Raw genomic sequence first — 27,274 nt, 5'->3', positions numbered from 1 at the left:
GACATAAACATTACTTAAGTTTAGAGCCTGCATTTTGGAGAAACAACAGAACTATGATTTTTCCAAATGAGAAAATATCTATTTATCTAAAAGTAAAGAAAATCCCCCTAATAAAAGGATTGTGCTTCCTTAAGACAATACATTTTAGAGGTACTTATCTTGAGTTCATCTTATTCTCTAGCTTCTGTTTTTTGTTTTGTTTTTAAACAGAGGAGATAAAAACAGACATTTTCTGCTTTTACTCAAATTTACCTTTCTCTTCCCTGGATGGGCCTCCCTGTCCACCTCCAGGTCTTTCATTCAATTCCAGCTTAGCCCCCTTCTCTTCCACCCACACTCTCCTCCTTTGGCAGCCTTCATTGATCTCTTTATTTCATGAAACTCTATCATTCAGTAATTCTTTATTCTTTTATTGTTTCATATGTTAAATTTTACCTTTCAAGTTCATTACACAAGTTACTGACAAAGTTATTTACACTATGAAAGCTAGGACTGTATGCTGTCTTTGTTATTCCTCACAAAGGTGATTTCTTAAAAGATATTTCATAAATATTAAGCAATTACTTGACTGGTTTTTTTTTTAAGTTTATTTATCTTGAGAAAGAGAGAGAGCGAGAGAGAGATCATGCACAAGAGAGGGAAAGGCAGAGAGAGAGGGCGAAGAGCTAAGCTCAAGCAGCTTCACACCATCAGCACAGAGCCTGATGTGGGGCTCAAACCCATGAACCATGAAATAATGACCTGAGGCAAGATCAAGAGTCGGATGCTCAGCCGACTGAGCCACCCAGGCACCCTAATTACTTAATTGTTTTAACATCAGGAATACTTGATTGTTTTAACACCAAGAATACTAAGATGCCATGATATCTAGTTACATTTACACTGTATGTTATTATTAGAATTTTATTGAAAAAGATTGTATAGAGTTAGCTGCAATTTAGGTGTAGAATATATAATACTTTAAAGAGATATGTAATAAAAGCTACCACAACATACAAAATCTAGCACGCAAAGGTTGGGAAATTTAAAAGGCAAAAATTAAATTTGCCAACTATTTTTTTTAAGAGAAAGAGAAAGAGAGAGAGAGAGAGAGAGCAGGGGAGGAGCAGAGGGAGAGGGAGAGGGAGAATCTTAAGTAGGGTCCATACCCAATGCAAAGCCCAACGTGGGGCTTGAACTCAGGACTGTGAGATCATGACCTGAGTTGAAATCAAGAGTCAGATGTTTAACCAACTAAGCCCACATGGCGCCCCCACCAACTATTTTATTTTGTTGTTTCAATAATGATATTATTAAGCTATCCTTTTTCAGAGCTCTTTTGCATTTTTGGTATTTACAATAAAACTTTGCCATTATTCTGAAATAAAATCTCATCATTTATTACTGTTTCTTTCTTCTACCTCCAGGCTCTTTTATTTCCCTTCCCTTGATTTTGATAACCTGGCCTTGTGTTATTCAGAAACATTCCTTTTAGCATGTGGAGTATCAAAATTAGAGGTTTCACCCAGCAAACAAAGTAGCATGCTTTAAAATTGATAATGACACAATAGATTCCTTGGAACACTCTATTAAAAAGCCAGACAGCATTTCATCTTCAGAAGTGTAAGAGGCATATTGTGACCACTGAATCTGAGACACCAGTTCATCCTTTTTATTGACATGATTAAGAATCTTGCTGTTAGTATTTGGATGTGTTTCATTTGAACCTGCCTGCACCTGTTCCCAGAGGGCAAACAATTGCCCAGGCTGTCACTCTAGTGACAAGTCGGTCCCATTTAAACTGCCAGCTAACAATTGCGTGGGCCTGCCTTGATGAATGCTCTCTGCTGAGCAGCCCATGAGTGATGAGCGCTAGGGACCGAGAGCCGCTAGGAGAGCACCCTGGTTTAGGAATGACGGGTGAGACTTTCCATCGTTTACAAAGAATGACACCTTTCTTTTCTCTGCATTTGTGTTGGCAACCCTAGGCGCTAATTCACTAGTTGAAAATATATTGTCATAGATGAATGTTATAAGGTTGAGGGGAAAAGTGTCATGTCACTGACAATACACTTTTGTGCTTTTATGGACAGTTTGGTTGATAATGCTTATGAGTAAGAGGTAAAGAATAAATAGCTCCTTAAGAGTAGAGTAAGAGAGGGGCGCCTGGGTGGCTCAGTCAGTTAAGCGGCCGACTTCGGCTCAAGTCATGATCTCACGGTCCGTGGGTTCAAGCCCCGCGTCGGGCTCTGTGCTGACAGCCCAGAGCCTGGAGTCTGTTTCAGATTCTGTGTCTCCCTCTCTCTGACCCTCCCCCATTCATGCTCTGTCTCTCTCTGTCTCAAAAATAAAATAAATGTTAAAAAAAAATTAAAAAAAAAAGAGTAGAGTAAGAGAGACAGAGAGAGAAACTCTTCCCAGAATTGCAAAAGATAGAATATAATAATTAAAACAAATGCTTTTTCTAGTAAGAAATATAATATTTCACTTGTGCTATTTTCCAGTCTGTTGAAGAAATAGTCCTTATAGACTTATAAAATTCCCGAGTCACAAAAGATATTCTATTTACTGGACTTACTGACTTCAACAATCTCACTCTTCATTTCTTGGCCTGACTATTGAAGAGGAGCATGAGGGAAGCCTCCTCCCTCCGTGTTGAATTATAAGTGATGTGAAACCACATTCTGTGGACTTCAGTGTAACTTGACTGCTCCTTGGAGCAGAGAAGATTAGGGGAAGATTGTAGGTGGCCTTCTGGTCAGACTATATGTGTGGGTTTTTTGTTGGCTGGTTGGTTGGTTGGTTGGTTTTTTACATGATTAGTCAAACTTTAATTTTTCTGAATGGCAAGAATTCCTCAATCCATATTCACTTTTTGATTGTTGAAGCAAGAAGGCATGGCTTTCAGGTGAATATTTAAATGCAGACTCATCTTTTAGTCCACATAAAATACTTTCGTATGAGGTATTTCTCTACAGTTTTGAATCTGCCTTGTACACAACAAAGGCATTATGAAGACACCCAGTAAAGTCTTGTGGAATATATGGCTGATGGAGTAGATTAATGATAAATATAAAAGGACTTAGGCAGGACAGTGTGACACAGGATTTGATTATATTCCTAGTATTTTAAGTATTCATTGTAGTGTTTTAAAAAGTGCAATTAAAGGTACATATGGAGAAACTTTTAAGTTTTTTAAAATTTTTTCTTCTCCCCCTAACAGAGTTGTATTTACCTATAGATATTTATTCTTACAAAGTAATGCATATATTTGTCTCATTGATGAATTGAGTAATGACTTATCAGTGTGAAGACATGTGGTCTCCCTTAAGACAAATAACTAGTTAGTGTTCATAGCTAGAATTTAATGACTTCTAGTTTTATTTTTTTTTTATTTATTTATTTATTTTTTTTAATTTATTTTTGGGACAGAGAGAGACAGAGCATGAACGGGGGAGGGGCAGAGAGAGGGAGACACAGAATCGGAAACAGGCTCCAGGCTCCGAGCCATCAGCCCAGAGCCTGACGCGGGGCTCGAACTCACAGACCGCGAGATCGTGACCTGGCTGAAGTCGGACGCTTAACCGACTGCGCCACCCAGGCGCCCCTAGTTTTATTTTCTTAAGCATACGTTCATTCGATAATATTTATGAGTACAAAGCACTTGCCTAATTAGGCATTATTGTATATGAAACTATTGACTAAATCATAGTATCTAATATAAAATATAAACAGTTTTATGAACTCATGGGTATAATCAAGATAGAACTATTAGTATGAGCAGGATGTATAAACTCATGTGTCGTGGTCAATTTGAAGACAGTAGGAACAGTGCCTATGCAGATTTTTCTGTGAACCCTCAGACTAAAGAATGGGAGAGAGAAGCAATTTGTATTAGAGTTCGAAAGAGTATTGGGTTCATTGGGTTGGGATGCATGGTATGTTCCTGGGGTGATCTACATTATTAACTGAATTTACATATTTGAGTTTATGCACTTTTTAAAGTGTCCATAGGGTTTCAAGCTAGTAAACCCAAAACAAAGTAGTTAAAATCAGGACACTAATGGAGAAAATGGTGAATTTAAACTATAATAGAACCATGTTCGGGGCACCTGGGTGGCTCAGTCAGTTAAGCATCCGACTTCGGCTCAGGTCATGATCTCGCAGTTTGTGGGTTTGAGCCTCCCGTCAGGCTCTGTGCTGACAGCTCAGAGCCTGGAGCCTGCTTCGGATTCTGTGTCTCCCTCTCCCTCTGTCCCTCTCCCCGGTCACACTCTGTCTTCCTGTCTTTCTTTCAAAAGTAAATAAACATTAAAAATTAAAAAAAACATTCTATGCTAGAGGGTGAGGAAATGATTGAAAGCTAAGGTTGGGACTTAAGATTGGTTCAAAGCAAACAACATAGTGAGATCATGGTGAGAGTATAACAGCAGCTTCTGAGAGAGCTAGCCATGGTCGTTGTAAGGAGAATGAATAAACATCTGAGTGAACATGTGTGGTTGATCCATTGTGTTCTCACAAAAGGAAGCAGTGTCTGGCTAGAGTGTGTAGTCTCTGTGGAAGCAGGGACCTGGCCTGCCATTTTTTATTCTGGGTCCTTAAACCTTAACGCATTGCTTGACACATAAGGGGTGCTCCATATGCATTTAATGAATGAATCTATGTAAGTGGGTAGAAAGGTAAACAACTCAGCGGCTCAGTTATGAGAGGGGATAGCATAGCTCCTCATGAATTTGTGAGACTGGTGTTGACTGTGGATGTGTGAGTGTCGGCACCCTTGTTCAGGTGTGTATTGACTTGGCTAGGCAGGCAGTATAAACAGTGGAGATTACTGTATATATATGTGTATATATATATATATATATATATATATATATATATATATGTGTGTGTATATATACACATATATATACAGTGGCCAAAATGGAGAATGACCACTAGAGATATAAAAGGAGGACAGATTGAATTCCATGAGTTCAGATGTTTTGGAAAGAACTATTTTTTATTTGTTGTTCTAGGGTGCTGACAGTAGAGAGTTAGTTAAGAGAAGCAATAGTAGGTCCATGACAGTGGATGCTCTCTGTTTGAAGGCCTTTTGGCAAGAAGAGTGGTCTTGGCTTTACTACAGTGGGTCATTAAAAAAAATGTTTTGCAAAACCTGCTACTTTATAGCTAATGGACATTGGGTATTATTTAACTTCTCTGGGCCTTACTTTCTAGATCTAGAAAAGAACATAGCTATTCCGTGGGATTAAGTGAGATGTTTTTTAAGTATTTACCTCATTTTTTGGTACACAGTAGGTGCATAACCATGATCAGGTTTTATTGTTTGTTTTTTTTTTTCCTAAGCAATTGGTAGCTGCAGTTACTATGCTTCATATAACACAGGGTGAAATCACAAGACAGAAATGTATTAAGCTATACTTAACATGGATGATTTCATAGAGGGGGAAAGACTAAAAGTCATAAAGAAATCATTATTCAATTTGATTATGTTAATTTTGTGTCATGTGATTTCTACAATGACTTACAGAGAAAAATAAGTAGAATTCGCCCCATTTTATAGGCAAGAAAACAGAAGCCTAGAGAGGGTAAGTGAAACAGCCAAAGTGAAAGCTAGTAAGTAGCTGAGTCATGATTGAAACACCAAGGTTTATCTTACAGGAGGACATGTTATTTTCTCTCAGTCTCATGTTGTGTGAAGTAGTAGTGATGCAGAAGAAGGAATGGTTGTCAATGACATGAAAAGAGAAGACAGTGAAGGATGTGGAGACTGACTGAATGGGCAGAGTGGAAAGTGAGAGGTCCTGCTTATGATATGGAATCATAGTACCACACATGCTGGCTTTGGCCAAAGATTTGGGCAACGAGTGCAGATCATTTCTTTACTGCAACACCAAGAGCAGATTCTTTCAGCATCAGTACCTGGAGGGAGCACCAGAGAGACAAATAGTATTGGGTGGGAGGCAGAGTTGCTTACTAACATGACTTCCAGCTAATTTTTTCCCTACTAATGACAAAAAAAATTACATATGTTACCTCAAAGTTCTTTTAGGCAAAAATTTCTATATAAAAATTTGCTTCATTTCTAAGACAATAAATAAAATTAGTGTTGAAAATCCCAGTCCATGGCCCTAAAACATTTCATTTTGAGCTTTTTTTTTTTTTTTTTTTTTTAGGCAAAGTCTTGCCCCAGTGTCTGCATGAAAATGAGATAAAGGAATGAGAGAGAAACTAACTTGTATGGCAAGGTTAGAGAGAAATTGGAAAACTGGAATGAGTTTATATGGGAGGTCAGGTACCCTTGCCTCTTGAAGGTCATTCATTCTCCTGATCTCTCTTCTCTATGGGACTGGCTCAAAATGAGCCAGAGTGTGTTCCAGCCTTTTGAATTAAAGTAACACAATTAATAGAAGCCAAAGAAAGGTAGCTACTAAAGAAAAGTCGAGGAATGCTCATTTTTTTTTTTTTATTATGTGAACAACTCTCAGAGCCAAAAGTCAGAGCCATTATATCAACACTAAGATGGTAGACACGAATATTTTCGGAAGTGCAGAACGAGTATAATATGGCCTTCTAGCTCATTGTGCAGTTAATGAAAGCTACCGATTGAACAAGTAGCAAGTAAGAGTTCTTTTCCTTTTAAAAAAAATGAGATGCTTTAGAGAGAGGGAGATCATACTCCCTAGAGTGTCTGAATTGGGACAAATAAGATAGAGAACAGTTGTCCTTGATCTGCTGTGCTCCCTACTGAGAGACGGTATATCCAGATTTTATAAAATGGAGATAAAGAAAGAGTGGTTCAAGTATGCGTTTCCTTGGAAAACAGTGGTCATCTGGTGCCTGTCAAGGTAGTTGGGAGATAAGAACAAATGGAATTGTGCTTAAGGGGTTCTGTTGCTTAAAGGCTTTTTAGAGTTTGTTTTTTTACCGCTGTGTAGCATCTCTCAAATCTTTGTGGAAACTCTGATAAGTCTCTGTGACTATACTTAAAATTCTAAGCCCTGTCACAGAGAGCCATTTGGGCTGGAGGGTGTGAAGGAGAAGGATAAGAGTAAAGACAGGTATTTCTTCCCTTAAAGTCTGCATCAGCTGCTAGAGCCATCTGTGTAGCTGCCAAGCAGAAATAAAAGAAACAGAGAAAAGAGTAAGGAGAACACAGAGAAAACAAGAAACCTAGGAAGCTTTTAAGTGTAGGATATTTCATTTGAAAATATATTCTGTAAAAAACAATTGTTAACACAGATCTGTTGATTAAAAACTCAAAAGCAAGTTTGTCTTTCTCTGGCCCACAGCATATGCCATGACTTTCAGGATGTGCATCTTCCTTACAGAGATTCAGTGTGTATGTTGCTTTCTTGGAGATTTTTGAAAATGCTTTTGGGTAGTAAGCACATTTTGGGCTTCAGTTAGTTTCTAGACTGTGTATCTGTTGCATTACATCAGCATTACTGCCTAAGTCTCCTAGAATCCCTTTTACTGCTTCCATGTGCACGTCTCCCAGCTCCTGCACTCTCTACCTTCTTCAGAGGATACTTCTTTAGAGGACAGCCCTGGGCCATGGAGCTGCTTCACCCACAGGTGCAAAGCACCTGAAAGTGCCAAGGAGTTTATCTTCCCCTGGGGTGGCCGGTAGCCATGTCTGACTGGAGCAGAATATGAAAGCCAAACTCCTTCCTTAAGGGAGGAAAAATTCTAATATTCCTGTAAGAGTTTCTCCTGGAACATATCCTTAATACATCACTTGCTCATGAATCCTGACTTCAGGGTCTGCTTTTGGGGGAACCTGAGATCAGACAACATCTCCTCCTACACACACACACACACAGAAGCATCACCTCAAAATATTTTTAAAGTGTCTTGGTAGTTTGCAAACACATAGATCTTTCTAGTACACCTTGCTAGCTGGATATGGTGGATGTTACAGTAGATACAAATTTAAATTTTACGCACAGAGAATACTGTGGCTACCAAGGATGATAATGAAATAAGTGCTCTTACTAAATAAATAAAAGATTAATCGGTTACTTCTACAATGAAATAGATACTTACAAATGTTTTCCAATAAAATGGCTTTCAATCAATCAATCAATCAATCAATAAATAAATACAGTTGGGTTTCAGTTAGATGTGGTTTCCTATTGAAAACTTTTGGAGACTCACAGATTACATAGATTTTTATCTTGATAATTATGCACAACCTATGTGAAAAGGGTATCAAGTCTATTAACCTATATTAAAAAATTTTAGTTTTATTTTTGCTAACAAAATTCCCACAATTAAACCAATTGCTTAATGGAAAAACAATGATATCATCATTTTTGTTTTTTAGATATAAAAACTGCTTCATCGTCCTCATCCAGAAGTCACCCATGCTCTAGTTGCAGTGAAGATGAATCCACACTGGGGGATAGGGAAGCCCACACTGAGAACAGTCCAAACAAAAGTTCCAGAAGTTCATCTTTTCAGGAGTCGAGTGAAAATGATGAGGCAGGAAAATCCTGCCTTCCAATTGAGGATTCCCAAGAAGTTGAAATTGAAGACCAAGAAATAATGACAGCAGATGCAGAGACCAAGCCTTTGCCAATAGAGGAATGCTTGAAGAATGTTCTTGAAGAAGAAATGGAGAAAGGAACCCAAGTGATTGCAGAGGGCATATCTGAGAAGTCCAGGGAACATGTTTCCAAGGAAGAAAAAGAAAAGGATAAAAGTAAGCTTTGGGAAGGAAGCACTGCTAAGGTGAAGGACAAAAAAGCAGGTCCCTATAGGGTGGAGAAAGGTGGTAAGTATGGCCATTGAGTTGACCTGCCATTGTTCCCATGCATGGAAGCTGATTTTGGTCATTGCATTCTGCCAAAGCTTGGGAAATACTATTGTGATAATGCCAGAGTCATTCAATTATTTTCTTATTTCTCTCTTCATCACATAATCATACATGTACACTCAGCTTGCTGTTTTTCTTCTACTGCGTTTTAAAAATTACTTGATAAACCTTATATAGCTCGTTTCCTATTTTCTGTAAATTCCTTCTTATGGTAATTCTCTTTCAAGAATCAAATAAAACACAATATGTGTCTGAAGGCAAGGGTATGTGTGGCTTTTTAGAGGTTATTTAATACTAGGAATACTATTTGTTCTTAGCTATATATGCATTTATATATATATATACACACACACATATACGTATACACACACACACACACACACACACACACACACAGAGCTAACATTGGTAGGTACTTCCTATGTGCCAGTTCTAAACACTTACATATATTAACTCATCTACTCCCCATAATAGCCCAATATCCCCATAGTTAGGTTCTATTATCATCATCTCTTTTTTCATAGGTGACAAAATTATGTCTCAGAGAGGTTAAATAACTTGTCAAGGATTATACAACTAATAAGAAGCATTCCTAGGATTTGAATTCAAGCACAGTAGTTCCAGATTTTAAAGATTGTCTATTGTATCTGCGCAATAGGAATTTAAATTTAGATAAAAATATGAAAATTTCATAGAAAACCCCTAACTTTACTTTGAGTTCTTCTCTGAAACTAAGTAACTTCCTGACCCAGGGGTTCCTGAATGAGTATGCAGCATAGTTCCATCTGACATGGGAAGAGTGGAGAGTGTCCCACAGTAATCAGGTCCCAGGACGTTAGACATGTGGAAAGTTTGATGTCTTTCTCAACTTTAGTAGGACAGGTAAGGGACCAAGTTGTGTCCTGTGGACAGCTGGACCTGCCAGATATTTGGCTTTCACACAGATCCTGTGGCCTGTAATTCTCTCTGTTCCCTGCTCCCTCTCGTCTGTCTCCTTTGCCAACATAGTGGGCATTCTTCTTAATTCCAAGATAAAATCTGTGCTCATATTTTAGTATTACTAAAATTCATCTGCTTAAAACTTATGAATACTTTTAATGTTTCTAACATTTATAGGACCTTAAAAGCTGTAATGAAACCACTGTGGCCTACATATAGGAATTGAAGATGTTGAATAGTTATCTTTCAATTCAATCATTATCATTAACTTTCTACTATGTGCAGGACACCATGGTCAATAAGAAATGTGTAATGTGAAACAGAGGGTACCTGCCATCAAATGCTAAGGGGAAATCTTGGCACGCCAATAATTAGACAAAGGTCAGTAAGTAGTCATTCGTAAAACCAGAGAAGGTACAAATGCTATGGCATTTCAAAAGAAGGGGAAAGTCCCATTTGGTTAAGCACACCTTGAACGTTTTTGTGAAGGATTCTTTTGAGGAAGGCTTTAAAGGTTAGGTATGATTATTAAGATGGAATGGAGGACAATAAAAACATTTCAGATGGTGTTATGTAGCAAATTTGAATAATTTTGGAATGAACAACTTGACAAGCTTCCACCCACAGGCCAAATCTGGCCTACCACTTTTATTTTTTTCCTGTATTGTCAGTGAGCTAAGAATTTTTTTTTTAATTTTAAAAATTTATTTATTTATTTGTTTAAGTAATCTCTACACTCAACGTTGGGGCTCAAACTCATGACCCCAAGATCAAGAGTCGCATGCTCCTCTGATTGAGCCAGCCAGGTGCCCCTAAAATTTTTAAATGGTTGGAAAAAATCAAAAGGATATTAATATGTAGTGACATAAAAATTCAATTCAATTCAAACTTCAGGGTCAGAAAATAAAGTTTTACTGTGACAGAGCCATGCTCATTTGTTTGTTATTAACGCTGCTTTTGCATTGCAAGGGCAGAGTTAAATCATTGCGGCAGAGACCATATAGCCCATAAAGCCCTAAGAATTCACTAACTGGCCCTAAATAGAAAAAGGTTGCCATCTTCTGCCCTGGGATTATAACACAGACCCCTGAGATTTTCAAAAGGATTTTTTCATATAAGAGTTGAGATTCTTGTTAAAATAATTTGAAACCCTTTTATAAAATAATTCAAGTCTTCAATCTTGGATTTCATTGCTCATTTCTGGAGCATACAATGTATAATCTAGGAAATTTATACGATTTGACAAGCTGCTGCTCAAAAAAGGTAGAGATGTTAAAGTTCATTAGTAACATTGATGCTATGACTTCTTTTACCTCCATTTCAGACAAATAGATTGTTTGCCTGGACTTGTGTAGATAGACATCTTTTTGAAAAGTAAGATGCATATAATGCAGGCTGTATTTAGATGATGGATGGAATAGCAGAAACATTAGTCTAGGATTATGCCACTTGGAAGAAAGTGAGGTGGTTTATTTTTTTCCAGATGTGTGAAATGAAGAGTGTGTAGATTTATCTTAAATATTTTTCTTAAATATTATGAGAAGTCTGTACTCTTGATTTGATAACATCTATAATTCTAAAGCATTTTGTTATCTTTTTATTTTTATTTATTTTTTTTTATAAACTTTTTTTTAAACGTTTTATTTATTTTTGAGACAGAGCATGAACAGGGGAGGGTCAGAGAGAGGGAGACACAGAATCTGAAACAGGCTCCAGGCTCTGAGCTGTCAGCACAGAGCCGGACACGGGGCTCGAACTCATGGACCGCGAGATCATGACCTGAGCTGAAGTCGGCCGCTTAACTGACTGAGCCACCCAGGTGCCCCTGTTATCTTTTTATTAAGGCAGGTTCAACACTAGATGGCAAGGTTTGTGACATTTTTAATCTTTCTTAGGCTTTAACACATGTACTAAGACTCTCTGTTAGTGTTTATTTTTTATTAATAGCTTATGAAATAATAGAAAATGGAGAAGAGCAGATTTTAAAAAATGACCCATAGATTTAGCACACACACAGGAATTACTTTCAACATTTGGTCAGTTTCTAAACTTTGGGTTTACAAACTTACGTTGTCATATTTTTTATAAAATGTTTTATCTTGCTTTTTATTATTAATGTTATACCATAAGCATTTTTATGTCATTATGTAATCTTTACAAATATGTTTCGTGTCTGCGTGTTATCCCGTTTTGTGGTTTTCATATAATTTAATCATTACCCGATTATTGATATTTATATTTTTCTTATTTTCACTATTGTTAATAGGACTTTAGTATCTTATTACCTAGGGTAATTTAAAGCCTATAGTTATTTTCTTAGGATAAGTTCCAAAAAGTGTAATTTCTGGATTACATTTTAAGGCTTTTGATAAAATGTGTTTTTTACAAAAGCCTGGTTGAAAAGTTTAAACAATATGGGACAGAGAAAATGAAAATAAAATGAAATGAAAGCTAGTTTTCCTTTTCTCCCTCTATTCTTTCCCATGCAACAGAGTCATAACTGTGGAGAATATTTTTTTAGGTCTGATTCCAGAAAAAATTCTCTCTATACACATATATAAATGAATGTATGTATTACATATATACATATATTATTTTTACATACAGATGGAAATGATACATTTTGTTTTACAACTTGCTTTTTTTCACTTAGTACTGTGTCTTCGACATCTTTTCATATTATTGCACATAACTGTATTTTACTCTTATCTACTATACATAGTATTCCATCGTAGTGCTTATTTTATAACTTTGCAAATTTTCTTAAAAATATGTTGCCTTCTGTGCAAGAATGGGTAGATTTGTTCTATGACCCATCTTCCACAAAAGAACAAAATTTCTGGGTTATGGAGGCCCAGAGACAAAGATAATAAAGTAGGGTAGAAAATAAAACATTGGTAGACTAAAAAAAAAAAAAAAAAAACAAAACCCAAAAAAACAGCCAAACAAAAAAAACATGTAAAATGTTCAGAATGATGTAGAAGGATTAATACTATCAAAATTCAAAGATGCATAGATTATAACTCTTGGGTGCTGATGTTTTAAGTATATTCAAGGAAATGATACAATGAATTTGTAAATACTTAAAATAACAGATTAAGAGAAGTCATAAATAGTTTCAAAGACCCTTATATGAATAAACATTCTAAGAAAATTTCAGATAAAATAAGCTGGGTCCTGATTTGCTTGATGCCAAGCAAAGAGGTTATGGCTAGTTCCTTTTTCTTAATTGAGCCTTCAGTTAGATGGCTCAGGGAGAGAGGGATGGAACCGAAGTTAATGCTTGAAGTGAAGGTCACACAGGTGACTATGCTGCAAAACACAGCTTATGTAAATTAGATTAGAAGGCGTGGTAAAGATTGAAATGTGTACTATTTTACTTAGATCTCTGATTAGAACCTTAGGTCAAAATGGGGGCTGAGGTAATGTGTAGAAGATTATCTCTCATATTTGTATGGTGCCAAATTAATCATTTTCAACCAGATTTAGAATAAAAGCTGTGATTATGTTAAGAATAGGTCTGTGGGCTATAAAAATTACATTCAGTTAATGATGTTTTGTAGTGTCCAAAGTAACACAACTTAATCTGAATTGTTTTTACCTAAAATCAAAGCAGTGGATAAAGTAGTAAAGTGCTATATTCAGTGCCTACATACCTTTCAGACTGATAACGTAAAGTGATATTTTCCTTCTATGTTATATCTCACATTATTAACTGAGCTTTGTCACCAACAAATCAGATGAATTGATATAAAAGATGTGTATATGCAGTGAAGTGGGTAAAGTGAAAGATTATAATTGCTAGCTACAATGAGATAGTGTCCTTGGGAAGTAATTCAATATGATAGGGCACAGTGTTATTTTTGTGCTATTTTTCTCTGTTATTTTCAGTTTAAGCTGTATTAATGCATTATGGCACGATCTTTGTTTTATGTTGTAATGGCGAAACAATTAAGGTAGATTAATTTGTGAGGTTAATATAATTTATACATCACGAATATAAATAAAATATTAAGAATAGAGTACTGTAATATAAAGTAAAATATATATTTATATGTAAATGGGAAGATGTCATAGTGCTTGGCTAGGAAATATAAACCTAAATAATGTTATGGCTAAAGTAATATTCAGTTTGATCATCATGCAGGCAAGTTAGATGGTCCTGATGAGAGAACAAGACAATCATGTGTTATGATTTGCAGTCCAAATACCATTTCTGGATGAATTGTGAAAGCACACAGTTATTTGTTCCAATAGATTTTGTCTGCCAATAAATATGTTTTGGTTATCTGCTTTATGCCACACTGTTCTTGGTGTGAACATCATCAAGTCCCTGCCCGTATCAGAGTTTATGTTGTAGTGAGAGATATACCTGAGAAGTAAAAAATTAACAAGTAATGAGGTATCCTGGACTAAGTGTAGAAGAAAAATAAATCAGGGGAAGAGGGCAGAGTAATGGTTTGAGAAAGGGGTGGTCATCTGAAGAAAAAGCACAGGAAGCAGAGGGAATAACAAATTGAAACTCTAAATATGGGGAGCATAGTTGCTGAGTGAGGGTCCGGAAAGGAGGCTGGTGTGACAGGATCAGAATGGGAGAGACAGAAAGTGGGGGAAGATGATGGGGGTAAGGTGGGTGGGGGGGGAGGATACTTGTATGCCAAAGGGAGGATTTTATTCTGAGATAGGAAACCACTGGAAAAGTCTTAGCATACAGATGCCATGATCTGGAAGTTTTAGAAAGATTATTCTAGCTACTGTGTGGAAGACAGACTTTAGCTCTCTGCAGCTGTTATCTCCGAACAGCTGTGGTCTTGAGTTTGTAATTAATCCTGGGTTTGTGTGGGCCATGTTTCAATGCCGGAGGTAACACAGGAGCATCTTTACGGTGTAGGTAGATGGTGTTAGTCATGAAGTTTGTCATGGTGACTAGCTGGGAACGTAATTGGCCACGCAAAGAACGATTGAAACACACGGATGGTATTCAAGGTGACCCGGAACTTGGGATAAACTTGGATATGTCTTCACTTTGCCTTTATGGACTTCATACCTTCTTAAAATTAAGATGAGAAGTTCTTAGCAAAACTTTCTCCTGCTACTGAAATGTTCAGGATTATTAGCATTTTTTCAGATGGGATCAGTTTATTTTGTTTCAAAGCAAGCAGAGAAGAAGGAATGTATTTAGAAAGCTTGCCTACTAATAGTGAAAACTCTATTCTTGTCACCACTTTTCAATTACAAAATTATCAAATATAGAAATAATTGGAGGAGATTGTGGCATTGTTGGCAAAGCATGGGGACATATGGCCTTTCATCATTACAGGTGAAGTTGTTAGTTTTGATACCTCATTTTTTGAAGAACATATAAAAAACATGTATCAAAGCTTCTAAAAATACGCTCTTTGAGCCAGTAATTCCAATTCCAAGAATTTGCCTTAAGGGAATAGTCAGAAAAAAATACAAAAATGATTATAAGTGGTATTTAAAATAGCTTTCTTTTTTTTTAATTTTTTTTAATGTTTATTATTTTTGAGAGAGAGACAGAGACAGAGAGCAAGCAGGGGAGGGGCAGAGAGAGAGGGAGACACAGAATCGGAAGCAGGCTCCAGGCTCTGAGCCATCAGCCCAGAGCCTGACCCGGGGCTCGAACTCACAGACCGCGAGATCGTGACCTGAGCCTAAGGCAGCCGCTCAACCGACTGAGCCACCCAGGCGCCCCTTAAAATAGCTTTCTAATCACATGCACACACACGCACACACACACGGACAAATAGAAATAACTCAAAATTTAACAGCAGGCAGTTGGTTAACCAAATTTTTTTAATGTTTTATTTATTTTTGAAAGAGAGAGAGAGAGAGACAGAATGAGCTGGGGAGGGGCAGAGAGAGGGAGACAGAATCTGCAGCAGGCTCCAGGCTCTGAGCTGCCAGCACAGAGCCGGATGCTCGAGCCCACGGGGCTCAAACTCGTGAACCACTAGATCATGACCTGAGCTGAAGTCGCCGCTTAAACAGTGTAGCCACCCAGGCACCCCTGGTTAGCCAAATTTTAGTAAAAACTTATTAGAACATTCTATGCAGTTACTGAAGAATCTTTTTTTATTTGATGATATGTGGAAATAGTCACAATACATTGGTAAATGAATAAAATGGGGTAAAAATGCTATCTATACTAACAGGAGGCTAAAAAAATACATAGATTCACCCATATGTTAAGTAGTAGTTCTGAATGGTGAAACTAGGATTTTTTTTAATGTTTATTTATTTTCGAAAGAGAGAGAGAGGGAGAGAGAGAGAGAGAGAGAGAGAACATGAGTGGGGGAGGGGCAGAGAGAGACAAAGACACAGAACCCACTCTTTTTAATCCACCTAAACAAATTTTTTTTAATGTTTATTCATTCTTGAGAGGGAGAGACAGAGCTTGAGCAGGGGAGGGGCAGAGAGAGAGGGAGATGCAGAATCTGAAGCAGGTTCCAGGCTCTGAGCTGTCAGCACAGAGTGCAATGCAAGGCTCGAACTCACAAACTGCGAGATCATGACCTGACTGGAAGTCAGATGCTTAACTGACTGAGCCACACAGGTGCCCCCCTTTTTTTTTTCTTTTTGGTACTTTATAGTCTTTTAAGGTTTTAGGTAAGAATATTTCCCTAGTTAAGGAAAGTATTGTATATATTATTTTAAAATGTTTTCATAATGAAAAAGCTCACATTATCAGATAATAATATTTTGGTATTTAAAAAACATCTTAAAATATTCTACATCATTTGAGTGGAAAAGGTGCTTTTCTAAGAAATTCTCTGTGTGAGCCTCTTCTATTTTGCTATGAAGGCTATGAGAACTGACAGTTACCTTTGCTTTTAATGGTCATCTTTAGAGAGAGGGAAGGAGAGGAGCCTCGGGGGGTGAAGAGCTAAGTAGTTAAGGACACAAAGTGATGTGTCACATTGCTGGTGCCAGGGATCAGCGTGCACAGTCCTTTCCTCTGTGTAGAAACCCTCAAGGTTAGACCCTGGCCAAGTTCTTGCTTTTAAGTTTCAGTTTCAGAACATCTGAGGAAAAAATGACCAAGTGAAGCCTTTTCTGGTCTCATACCTAATAAGTCCTTGATGCTCAGGCCAGGGTCCCATTCTTGCTAAATCTGAAGCAGGCATCACCTAACTATACATCTACTTCCAAAAGCCTTCTCATCTACTTCCAAAGCCTAACCCTCCAGGGGCAAGCCAGCAGACGTGGCCAGGTGCTGATGACAGTCCTGAGACAGAGTGACTACATGCTTCACTGTCCATTCTGAGTGAGTTGTCATTTCCACATTATGCTAATACCTTTTGGCTTCTTAGAATAGTCTTTGGTTCAATAGTTGTTAATTGTGTATTTTAATCATTGTTTTTTATTATTATTATTGTAAACCATATTTCTTTAAAAATTTTTATTGAGGTATAATTGATGTGCATTATATTATTTTAGGTGTACAACCTAATGACTCCATATTTATATAATAAACCATATTCCTTTATAGTCTACAGGTTACTTAGAAAAAAACCCAGATGTCTCATTGGCTCTGATGAAACAAAGCTTCAAGTAATTGCTATGAAATCAGACTTGCTCCCATCCTCCTGTCCCACCATCTTTGGGATTTCTATTTAAGAAATCAGCCAAGCAAATTTATACACAAGGACATAAAACACTGCTTATTTAAACTCATTAGTTATATACTGTTAACATTATTATAGTGGGCAAGATGATATTTAGCTTATATGTACTATGTTCCTAAAATAAAGATTGACTTGACAACAAACCCAACTATAATCTAATTGTCATGAGTTGATGTCATCTCTAAACTATATTGTTGTAAAAAACTTTTTTATTTGGCATACTGGATGAATGAGGAAAATTGATGTTCAAAAAATTTTTAAACAGAATACATATTTGAACTATTTGATGCACCTATTTTCACTTTCATGCTTGTTCTCTTAAGATTAATAAAGTTAAGTCATTCCATTTTCCCCCCCAAAAGCCACATGACACAGACATTTCATTATTTGCTTCCAAACACAGATGGATCAGTAAGTAACTACCCCTTAGCAATTCACCTTAAGGTGAGCAAGAGACCCATTCTAATTCTGTTCTTGAAGTACAGTCTTTGGGTCAATTGAATCACAATACATAAGAGGAAAGAAAGAGAAAAAGTAAGAAAGAAAAGAGGGAAGGAAAGGAGAGAGGAAGGGAGGGAGGGGGAGAAAGAGAAAGAGAAATATAGATATAGAGGGAGGGAGGAGGGGAGGAGGGGAGAGAAGAAGGAAAGGGTATTTTGGAGATAGGTTCTTATCTGGGAGGGCAGATCTAGGTCTAATGTTTTAGATGTGTTATTTAGAATGTGTTTATTTAGAATGTGTTTATTTAGAATGTGTTATTTAGAATGTGTTATTCCAGTGAGCTTTAATTAACCAGAAGGTGGCATAATGGTAGATGTCAGGGATTTAGGAACATGGATCATCAGATGATAGGCAAGGGATGTAGACAGGAACATGTCAGAAGCTAAAGACAACTGATATTACAGTGTTGCCTAGAATCCTACCAGATTGGGTGGTTATACTTATAATAGACATGCTCATCAACATCAGAGCTATTATTTATTAAATGCTTAGGCACCTGCTAATAAGTGAAAGATAAGCATGCTCTACATATATTACTTTTTAAATCTTTCCAATAATCACTGAGTAGGTATCTTTTTTGACAGATGGGTAAACTGAGGCTTAGGCTTAAGTCAAAGAACTTACCGAAGGTAACACAGTTAGTATGGAATATGGGACTTGAACTTAGGTTGTTGTGTTTCTGAAGTTCCATGACTAGTAATCAGCTGCAGATAACAGGAATTTCTACAACAGCTTTTATTGTCAAATATATAGGAATCATGCAATAGCCTTTTTTGCTCTGTCCACATGGAGCAAGTATTGGGGTCAAATCACTAAAATCTAATGGATGAAATGTTCATAGTATAGTCAGCTCTGGTAGTTTCAGCAATTTCAAAGAGCAGTGATGATTGGTGTTATAAAAGCCATAACACGTATTTCTAGAAAGGAAAAGGCAACTAAACCTCTTTTTAAATCTTTTCATTGCATGTGCATTTGCCAAATCTGTCACTGCTTCTGGCTATTGTCTTTTTTGTTTGAAGTACTTCTTTGCATGGATTTCTGTACTTCATAATCTTCCATTGTGCTTTTGAAATTACGGCTTGGAAGCTATTTAATCTTAATAGATTTTAAAAACAAGATCACATTTTAATGTGAATGCTTTAAAATTAACCCCACTTGTTGAAATGATATGAAATAGCTCAGCAATGTTCCCATGACCTGTTTTTATGCCTTTTGATATCTCATGTGATCTCCAATCAGTTGGGCAGATTGTAGCAGAAGCTGTGGAACCTGGCTGCCACTGTCACTCTGACACTGAGCCTGGTGTTAGCAGCACAGACGAGGAGGAGAAGCACTGGAGGAAGCCAGAGATTGACACAGGTGCAGGTAAGGGCACATCATTACCTAGGAAAGACCTTTAGAAATCCTCTGCAAGACAGCCTCGTTTCCATCTTTCATCTTCCGACCCTTGCTTCCTCCTTCTTCCACCTTTATTTTCTTTTCAACTAATGAATTTGATGGCAGGAGGTGGTTGAGAGGCCTTAGGGGAGCTTTAAAGCTGACATCAGATATGAAGGTTATTATTCTTTTTTGAATGCATTAGTGCCTAGCTTGGAGGGAAAAAAGACTTTAGGTTATAAAACAAAATATTGGTAGGGATTTTCAGATCAGTCTTATTTCGTAGTCGGCCTCCCAGTCAGTTGACTAGAGAGGAAGATTTGCCTAACTGACCCACTGGAGACCCGGAGAGCCAAGGCACATTTCATAATGGTTTATTTGAACTCCTTATTTTTTAAAATTGGGGAAGAATTTGTTGCCATCAGCATATGACTTGGCTCTTGGTGGTGAGTATTCCAGCTGCAAGATTTCCAATTAGAGTGACTCAACACACCATGACTCCTATGCATTGGGGCAAACATCCCATGTCCTTGAAATCAGGTTTCCCCATATTTAGTAGCAGGCTTTTTAAAACCACCCTGATTTGAATTTATGTATGTATATATAGGGGGAGGGGTTATTCATTTCATTCATCCTATGGTCACTTTACCCCCACTTCTAATTTTGAATATTTATTTTTGAGAGAGAGAGAGAGAGAGAGAGAGAGAGAGAGAGAGAGAGAATGAGTGGGGGAGGGCTAGAGAGAGAGGGAGACACAGAATCCAAAGCAGGCTCCAGGCTCTGAGCTGTCAGCACAGAGCCTGATGTGGGGCTCGAACTCATGAGCCGTGAGATGACCTGAGCCCAAGTCGGATGCTCAACCGACTGAGCCACCCAGGCACCCTCCCTCCCCCCCCACCCCGACTTCTAATTTTTAATGACAGTCATTAAGCACTGTGAGGTTATTTGAGATTTTACCCCATTTTCAAGCAAACAAGTTTGCCAGCCATGGTTTCATGGTGCTAGCAGAAGACACAAGTCTCCTGGGTCAGAGAAAAAGGACATTATTACTCACAATAAATGGTAGCAAGGATATTTGCACATATGCCGGTTCCCTGAGCTCCAGTTCCCCCCTGAGTAATGTGGAGACGGCCAGTGATGCTTGAATATGCAGCAGACAAGTTATAGGAGAAGGAGCCCGAGGGCTTAGAGAATTCAAATCCTTTGTGGTGGGCATTCCACCAGAGGTGTTCCAATGTGCTCACAGACATTCTGCAAGGCGGGCCTGGCAGTTGTTCTTGATCAACTCTGATTCAAGCAAGAAAATTTGGTTTATTGTAAGCAGTGGAAGAGGAGTGTGGAAGACTCGGCAGGGCTTCCTGTGTGCCAGAAACTATGCTAAGCATTTTATGGTTTACTATCACAAGGATTCTGTGAGTCAAGCATTTCTATTCCCATTTTATGGATAGAAGAATGAAGGCTTAGAGAGGTATTGTTTCCTAAGTTCCCACACATAGAAGTGGCAGAGCTGATGTTCTCATCCAGATCTATCTGACCCTGAAGTCCACACTCATTCCACTAAATCAGATTGCCTCTGTTTATGAATATTGCTTGGTCTCTTATATTCCTTTTCCCCCAAAAGTCCATGATGTTACTATCCAAAAACATGTCATGTTTTCATACTGATACTTCTTAGAAGGCTTTCAATTACTTTCTCTCTCTTACCTCAGGAATGTCATGTCTGACTACCCCGTGGTGTTCGTGTTCATATAATAGCTCAGCTGGATGCCATTAGCCCTTTCTCTCCCAGAATTTAGGCACAGTATATTATTATATGGTGGCTAGGCAGTTTTATTCCCCCATTTTCCTTAATGTTCTTTAATTAATCCATAAATTTAAAGGCTAGCTTAGCAAAACAGAGAATTTTATTTAAATGTTTTTCATAACTGACTTATTAATATAATTTCATGCAAGAATTTGAATAGCAACAAATATACTATTAAAGAGACTTGACACACTTTGTTTTAATTTGTTTTAAATCCAGTAATAATCTAAAATGAGATACAATGGACCGATGAAATGAAATATGAATAATGAAATAAAATTCAGGTGAATTGGCTACGTGTTCTCTGAATGAACATTTGGCTCTACATTTCCCTCTGGCAGCTTTTAGGTACAATTTAGTAAATAACTGCTGTGACATGCTGAGGACCACCTATAAAAGTCAGCACCCACCCTACTGACAGGCCTGAAATTTCTGTTACTTCTTTGAAAGAAGACATCAAAAGTTACCTTCCAAATATATTTTTAAGGGGAATGTAATATCAGCTATCACTGCCTTACTTCAAAATGGCTTATTGTAATAGCTGCAAGAGACCAAGGAAATGCCACAAAGGACAGATGTGTTTTGTGTTAGGAAATGGAATGATAAGACAGTCCTGAATGGGATATCAGAATAGGGAAGAAGATCAGGGCTTTAGGTTTCTGGAAGATTGTTGGCAGTGGGGTGGGGGGTGGGGATTAGATGGCTAACCAAAAAGCCAAGCAATAAAAAATATGAGGAAGACACATTTGCCCACTTTATAAGTTTATATAATTTGGAGGTTGACACACTGGTGTGATAACCTATAGTATCTAGTCCAGGAGCCTCTATAAATGAAAAAGACTAGATTGATGGCGAAATTATTAAGATGACCATTTTAGAAATTCTTATCTCCCTAAGTATTATTCTACAGATGGAAAATTTAAATGCTTTGGGTATTTGGCACGGCATACCTTTATTTATTTTGCGTGGGTCATTTCAACAGAAATGCATGTATTTGTTAAATAGTAAGAAATGTATTTGAAGCTTTTAAGAAACATACTGAACTTACATTTATTGAAGTATGATGGCTAGTACACCCAGATTTGCCAGGGAATTATGGATGAGAACTTATGAAATAACTTCAAGAAGGTTATTTATGTTGAAATTTGTCCCAGACTACAAAGTCCTGTCTTGTTCTGTGATCCTGTTTTGCCAAAGGCAAATCAGTTTCTGAACTTAGATGGGAGGTATCCTGACCTATAATACAAATTGGTGTCTTTAGTAAAAAGTCTTACCTTGAGCTATAAAGTTATTTGATGACTAAATCTAGATATAGTAGCTTTAAAATGTGGGAGTAATGTGTGGGATAATAATCAGCTCACACTGTATTTTTGTGATTGTGTTGCCGAATGCCCACATGAGTACAAGAAACACAGGCCGAGGACAGGCATATTATGATGCTATAGGGAACAATGATTTCTAAGAAGTGAATTACTATTTTTCTTATTGTGTATTTTTCTGCAAGTCCTAATATTTCAAATGAAAGTAGGAGGTGTGTGTGTGTGCAGGGGTATGTGTGTGCATGAGAGAGAGAGATTACTGTAAGATATGGGGGTTTTGTTTGTTTTTAACATTTCTGATATTCAATTTTCCTTTAACATCAATGTGTCCATTAAATTGATAGCACTTCTTTTCATCATGAAGAGCCATTATTTAACCATGGTGCATGATGTAGTCGATGGCATCCTAGAATCGAGGAAATGTTTTATATATATCAGTGGCTCCTTGATATTATATATAGATATCTCATGTATGATTATACACAATCTCTCTTCCCTGTGCACTTTGATTAAAGCAACCTTGCTTTCTAACTTTATTTTGCAGCACTGAATAGGAATTTTGTGTTGGAGGAAAGGGTACCACTCAACTCAAACAAGGAATCCAATCAAGTTGTTTCGGAAGTGGACACACTGGAGAAGAAAGAGGCAGTGGAGGAAGCTGAACTTGCCCAGCACAGGGATGTGGACACAATAGAAGGGAAAGGGGATGCAGCATGGTGGGGAACAGCTGGGGTTAATGAGGTTCCCTTGGGGGAGTGGAAGCCAACAGCAGAGCAGCCAGTCTTAGTAGAAGAGTTTACAGAGGAAAGAGGGATCCCTCAGGGCGTAACTCGTGGGGCTGAGGCAGAAGCAGAAGGGGATAAGAGGCTGGGTAAAGAGGAGGTAAGCCCCAGGGGGAAAGAAGCAGCCAGAGCCTCTGGAGGTCTGCATGAAGGTCAGGATGAGGCTCCTGAAGGGGGGGCCTTGCTGCCTACAGTGCTAGAGACAGAGAAAGTGGCTGCCAAAGAGGAGCAGGGCTCGGAGAAGACAGTGTTTGCAAGCCAGGCAGCGGCTGTGAACTTAGAGTGTGTGCAGGAGGCAGCAGCCCCGAGGGAGGCAGTGACAGTGGAAATGAGAGAGGCTGAGAGAGGGGAGGCCGTGAGTGAGGCAGGGCCTGAAAAGCCTGATGTGATGAACAGTGAAGAGGAAGCATCTGCAGAGGTAGAGGACCTGGGAGCCATGGAAGATGCTGCATCTGAGAGAGAGGATGGTTCAGAAGAGGCAGTGCTTGGGGGAGAAGAACCAGCCAAAGAAAGGAAGGTAGTTATGGGAAGGCAGACACCCTTGAGCTCCTCAACTTCTGAGAAGGCTGAGGCTCCCCGGATGGGAGTTTTGGAGGACAGCCTGGAAGAGCTTTGTCAGGAAGATGCTGAAAGGGAGGAGGTTGAGACTGAGCCAGAATCTAATAAAGAAGATGACAGGAAAGAAATGTTACCCAAGGAATTAGGTGTAGCGAGAGAGAAGAGGAAAATTGAGAGGCCAGAGGAACCTCTGGAGGAAACTGAATCTGAGAGCGGAGAGGTGAGGAGGGCAAATGCACATCAGGGTGAAGACATTTTAGAAGAAGAGCAAAACTTTAAAGGGGAAGAGCAGGGAACCGCGAAGGAAGTGACACCTGAGGAAGAGACACAAGTCCCCCCAGTTGAAATGGAGTGTGATGCTGAGGGTGAGGCACCCATGGGGGCATCTGAATCACTTGGAGACACAGGGCCGCAAGGAGGAGATTCACTGAGAGAGACAGAGGTGACCATGTTTGAAGCGGCACCCGCAGACGAAAAGTCACTGGAAGACACAACAGCTCTGAGGAGAGAGGAAGGAGGGGAAAGACTGAGGGAAGCCCAGGACCCAGAGCCCAAAGACAGAGCAGAGCTGCTCCCCCAGGAGGACGGGGCTCCCTCAGGGCAGAACCAGGGGCCAGGCCCTGAAGGGGAGGGGGTGTTAGGAGCTCCTGAAACTGAGCTAGCGGGAAAGGGGCAGGTGCCCCAGGTGATGACCACAGCTACAGGTGAGGCCCAGGAGTGTGCAGCCAAAGATCAAGATAGCCTGGCAGGATTGGAAGGCGGGGATAAGGAAGGGCCCGTGCAGGGGCAGCAAGGAGCCGGGGTCACAGTGATGACCCAAGGTGTTTCTGAGGAAGACTGCATGAAGGCAGAAAAGCTGAGTGAAGGAGCTATGGGTGGGGACGCAGAAGAGGAGGCTAATGAAGAGTGCCCCCTGGGGACAGGAGTGTTGGCCAATGGGGACACAGACGGGGCTGGGAGTTTGCAAGGGGGAGTGGCGGTGGCTGATGAAGATCTCCACCCAAGGGAAGCGGCAGGAACGGCCACCGAGGAGAAGAGGGAGGTGTTGGCAGATGTGAAGACGGCTGAGGGGAAAACAGAGGCAAATAAAGCCTCCTCCTTGTCAGATGATGCTGGCAAGGGGCCTTGGCACGAAGTGGATGACTTACCGGGGAAAATGGCAGCTGCAGAGAAGGTGGAAGTGGTAGAGGAAACAGCGCTGGGCACGGGGGAGGTGGCGGCCGTGGAGATGGTGACAGGGACCTGGGTGGGGGCTCCACGAGACCCTTCGGATCCCGGAGGGAAGGCCCCACAGCTAGGGCAGGATCCAGAGGGCGGGGGACTTGATTCCACGCAGGGAGCGGAGTCGGTGGGAGCCGAGGCAGGCCTGGAGGGCTGTGCCAGGGAGAAGGAGTTGGGTGCAGCTAAGGAATTCAGCCTGAGAATGTCCCCAGGGAGGGAGTCAGAGCCTGGGAGAGAGAGTCTACAGGGGGTGGAAACACTCCCTGCAAAGCCTGATTGCCCTGAAACCCAAGAGAAGCAAGCGTTTACAGTGCAGAGAGAGAAAGAGAAAGTGAGAACGCAGATGTCTCCCTGAGCAACATGAAGGCCTAAGAGACTTTGTGGCAGAAGGTGAGTTTAAGCCTGCTCTGTTCGCAGGACTAAACAGATTCCCCACCTGAGGTCCTCTGCTCTCCCTGTGGGCTCAAAGCCTCATCAGTCCTTGCATGCAGCTGCACACAGCGGCTTCACTTCTGTGCTGCTTAACCCTAAGCCCAGGAGGACGGAGGCTGGGTAAGGCCCAGGTGGAGCCAACATGCACCCCCGACCCATTTCTACTCCTTTTGCCCCTGAGTCACACTCTGCTCTGCGGGCACAGCTCTCTGCAGTGGTGAAATCCGTGGCTCCTTTTCGGGGCTCCAGAGATGAAATCAAGAGAATGGGCCACAGGGATGTACCACAGACAAAAAGAATCACTCTCTATTCCCGAATTCATTTACCTTTTAGTGGTTAAAAGGATGGCTGTGATTATTTGCCTTGCAATGGGCTCTCTGCCTTCATTTCTGCAGCTTTCGTGAAGTTTAATATAGATATTGCATAAATTATAAAATATATGACAATATTAAAAATATATACAAATTATGAAAACATATGTAAAATATTGAAGATTGTAACTAAAGGCCAAACATATTTTTTTAGCATTTCCTGCATTCCTGCTAATTCTTTGATGCCTCATGTCCTTAAGTGCCTGTTTCTACTACCCTGAGTGATTTTACTCATAGTTCTATCCTTTTTGTTATTTTTCAGGATATTTCAAAGATGTCTTCCAGAAGACTGAAAGAGTGGGGAAAGAAGCACCCAATCGTCTCACTAGAACTTTAGATTTTATCTTAAAAAAAAAAATCATTGTGCTTGTCTGAGCTGGTTCCCAATCTGGCAGTGCTGGTCAGTAGCATGGTGAACACCTTGAGAATAGCTGAGTAGATCTGTAGGACCTTCTCTAGGGGCACTGGTTCCTAATGGAGGGCGGTGAGGCTGTTACGTATTCAACATGGCTAACGTGTCTCTGTTCAAACCAAACTGATGGTTCTCAAGTGTTTGACTTTTACCAAAGAGCACCTGAAAGGCTCAGTCCTCACATCTGTTTAAATTCCTTTTTATTTCTAATCGAATGTTAGTCCCAGTTTCAAACATCAGAGTTTTATTTCAAGTCCGTGGCTTGGGGTGTTAATGACTTGATTTGTGAGAATGAGCTCTAAAGGTCCTTCCTTGAACACTCAGTACTAGGATTGCTCTAACCCTGTAAATCCTCCCAGGAAGGGATTCTATGGCATGTATATTCACTTACATTTAGGAATAGTCATTCATCCTATTTATACCAGAAGGGTAAAGTGGCAATCTTATTTCAAAATGCCCTTTGTTTTTGTGTGTGTGGGTTTCTGTACTTCTGCTTTCTGAGGTAGACATAAATGCTTGTGGCATTTTGTCCCTGGGGGCCTTATTTATAGGTCCATTCAAATTTAAATCAAAGTAATAAATAATTTAGCTGACTGAAATGAGTAGCAATAATTATAGCAGGTAAACAGTGCACATGAGCACATACACCAACATTCTAAACTCTAGATTCTTTGGTTGATGTCATTTGATGGAAAAGAAACGGATTAAATTAATGTGCTGCTCACCTTCCCACGTTCTGTTATTTCAAACCTGTGAACTAACCTTGCAGGGCATTGTAAATCAACAGTCAGAATCACTTTCTAAATTACCCCTTGATATTACTAGAAATAGTTGTGCATCAGCGTGCCTACTGGAGATTTCGATTTCCTTGAAGACATCTTTGTTCATATAGCAGTACCCTAAAGGGCACATATGTTTGGCCATCTTTTCTCACATGAGGAGGTGAAACAAAATTTCCTAAAGCGGTGATTCTCCAGCTGGAGTACACATTAGACTTGCGTGGAGTACTTTCATGAATGATTCAACCCCTGGCCCCCTCCCCCAGAGATTTGGATTTAATTAGTTTTAGATGGGTGTCGATGTCAGCTGTTTTGTTTTTTGGGTTT

General features: G+C 39.3%; 1 protein-coding gene across 1 annotated transcript in view; it reads left to right on the top strand.

Annotated features, from left to right (window-relative positions):
• ERICH3 (glutamate rich 3) overlaps window positions 1-25,325 on the top strand; it is a 104,780-nt gene extending 79,455 nt beyond the window's left edge. The window contains 4 exon segments of the mRNA XM_042993855.1: window positions 8,312-8,761; window positions 19,132-19,257; window positions 22,937-25,252; window positions 25,255-25,325. Of these exon segments, the coding sequence (XP_042849789.1) occupies window positions 8,312-8,761; window positions 19,132-19,257; window positions 22,937-25,252; window positions 25,255-25,325 (2,963 nt within the window).
• The last annotated feature ends 1,949 nt before the right edge of the window (window positions 25,326-27,274 follow it).

The sequence above is a fragment of the Panthera tigris genome, chromosome C1 (assembly GCF_018350195.1).
Source record: "Panthera tigris isolate Pti1 chromosome C1, P.tigris_Pti1_mat1.1, whole genome shotgun sequence".
NCBI classification, from domain to species: Eukaryota; Metazoa; Chordata; class Mammalia; order Carnivora; family Felidae; genus Panthera; species Panthera tigris.
This window is presented reverse-complemented; position numbering and strand designations above follow the sequence as displayed.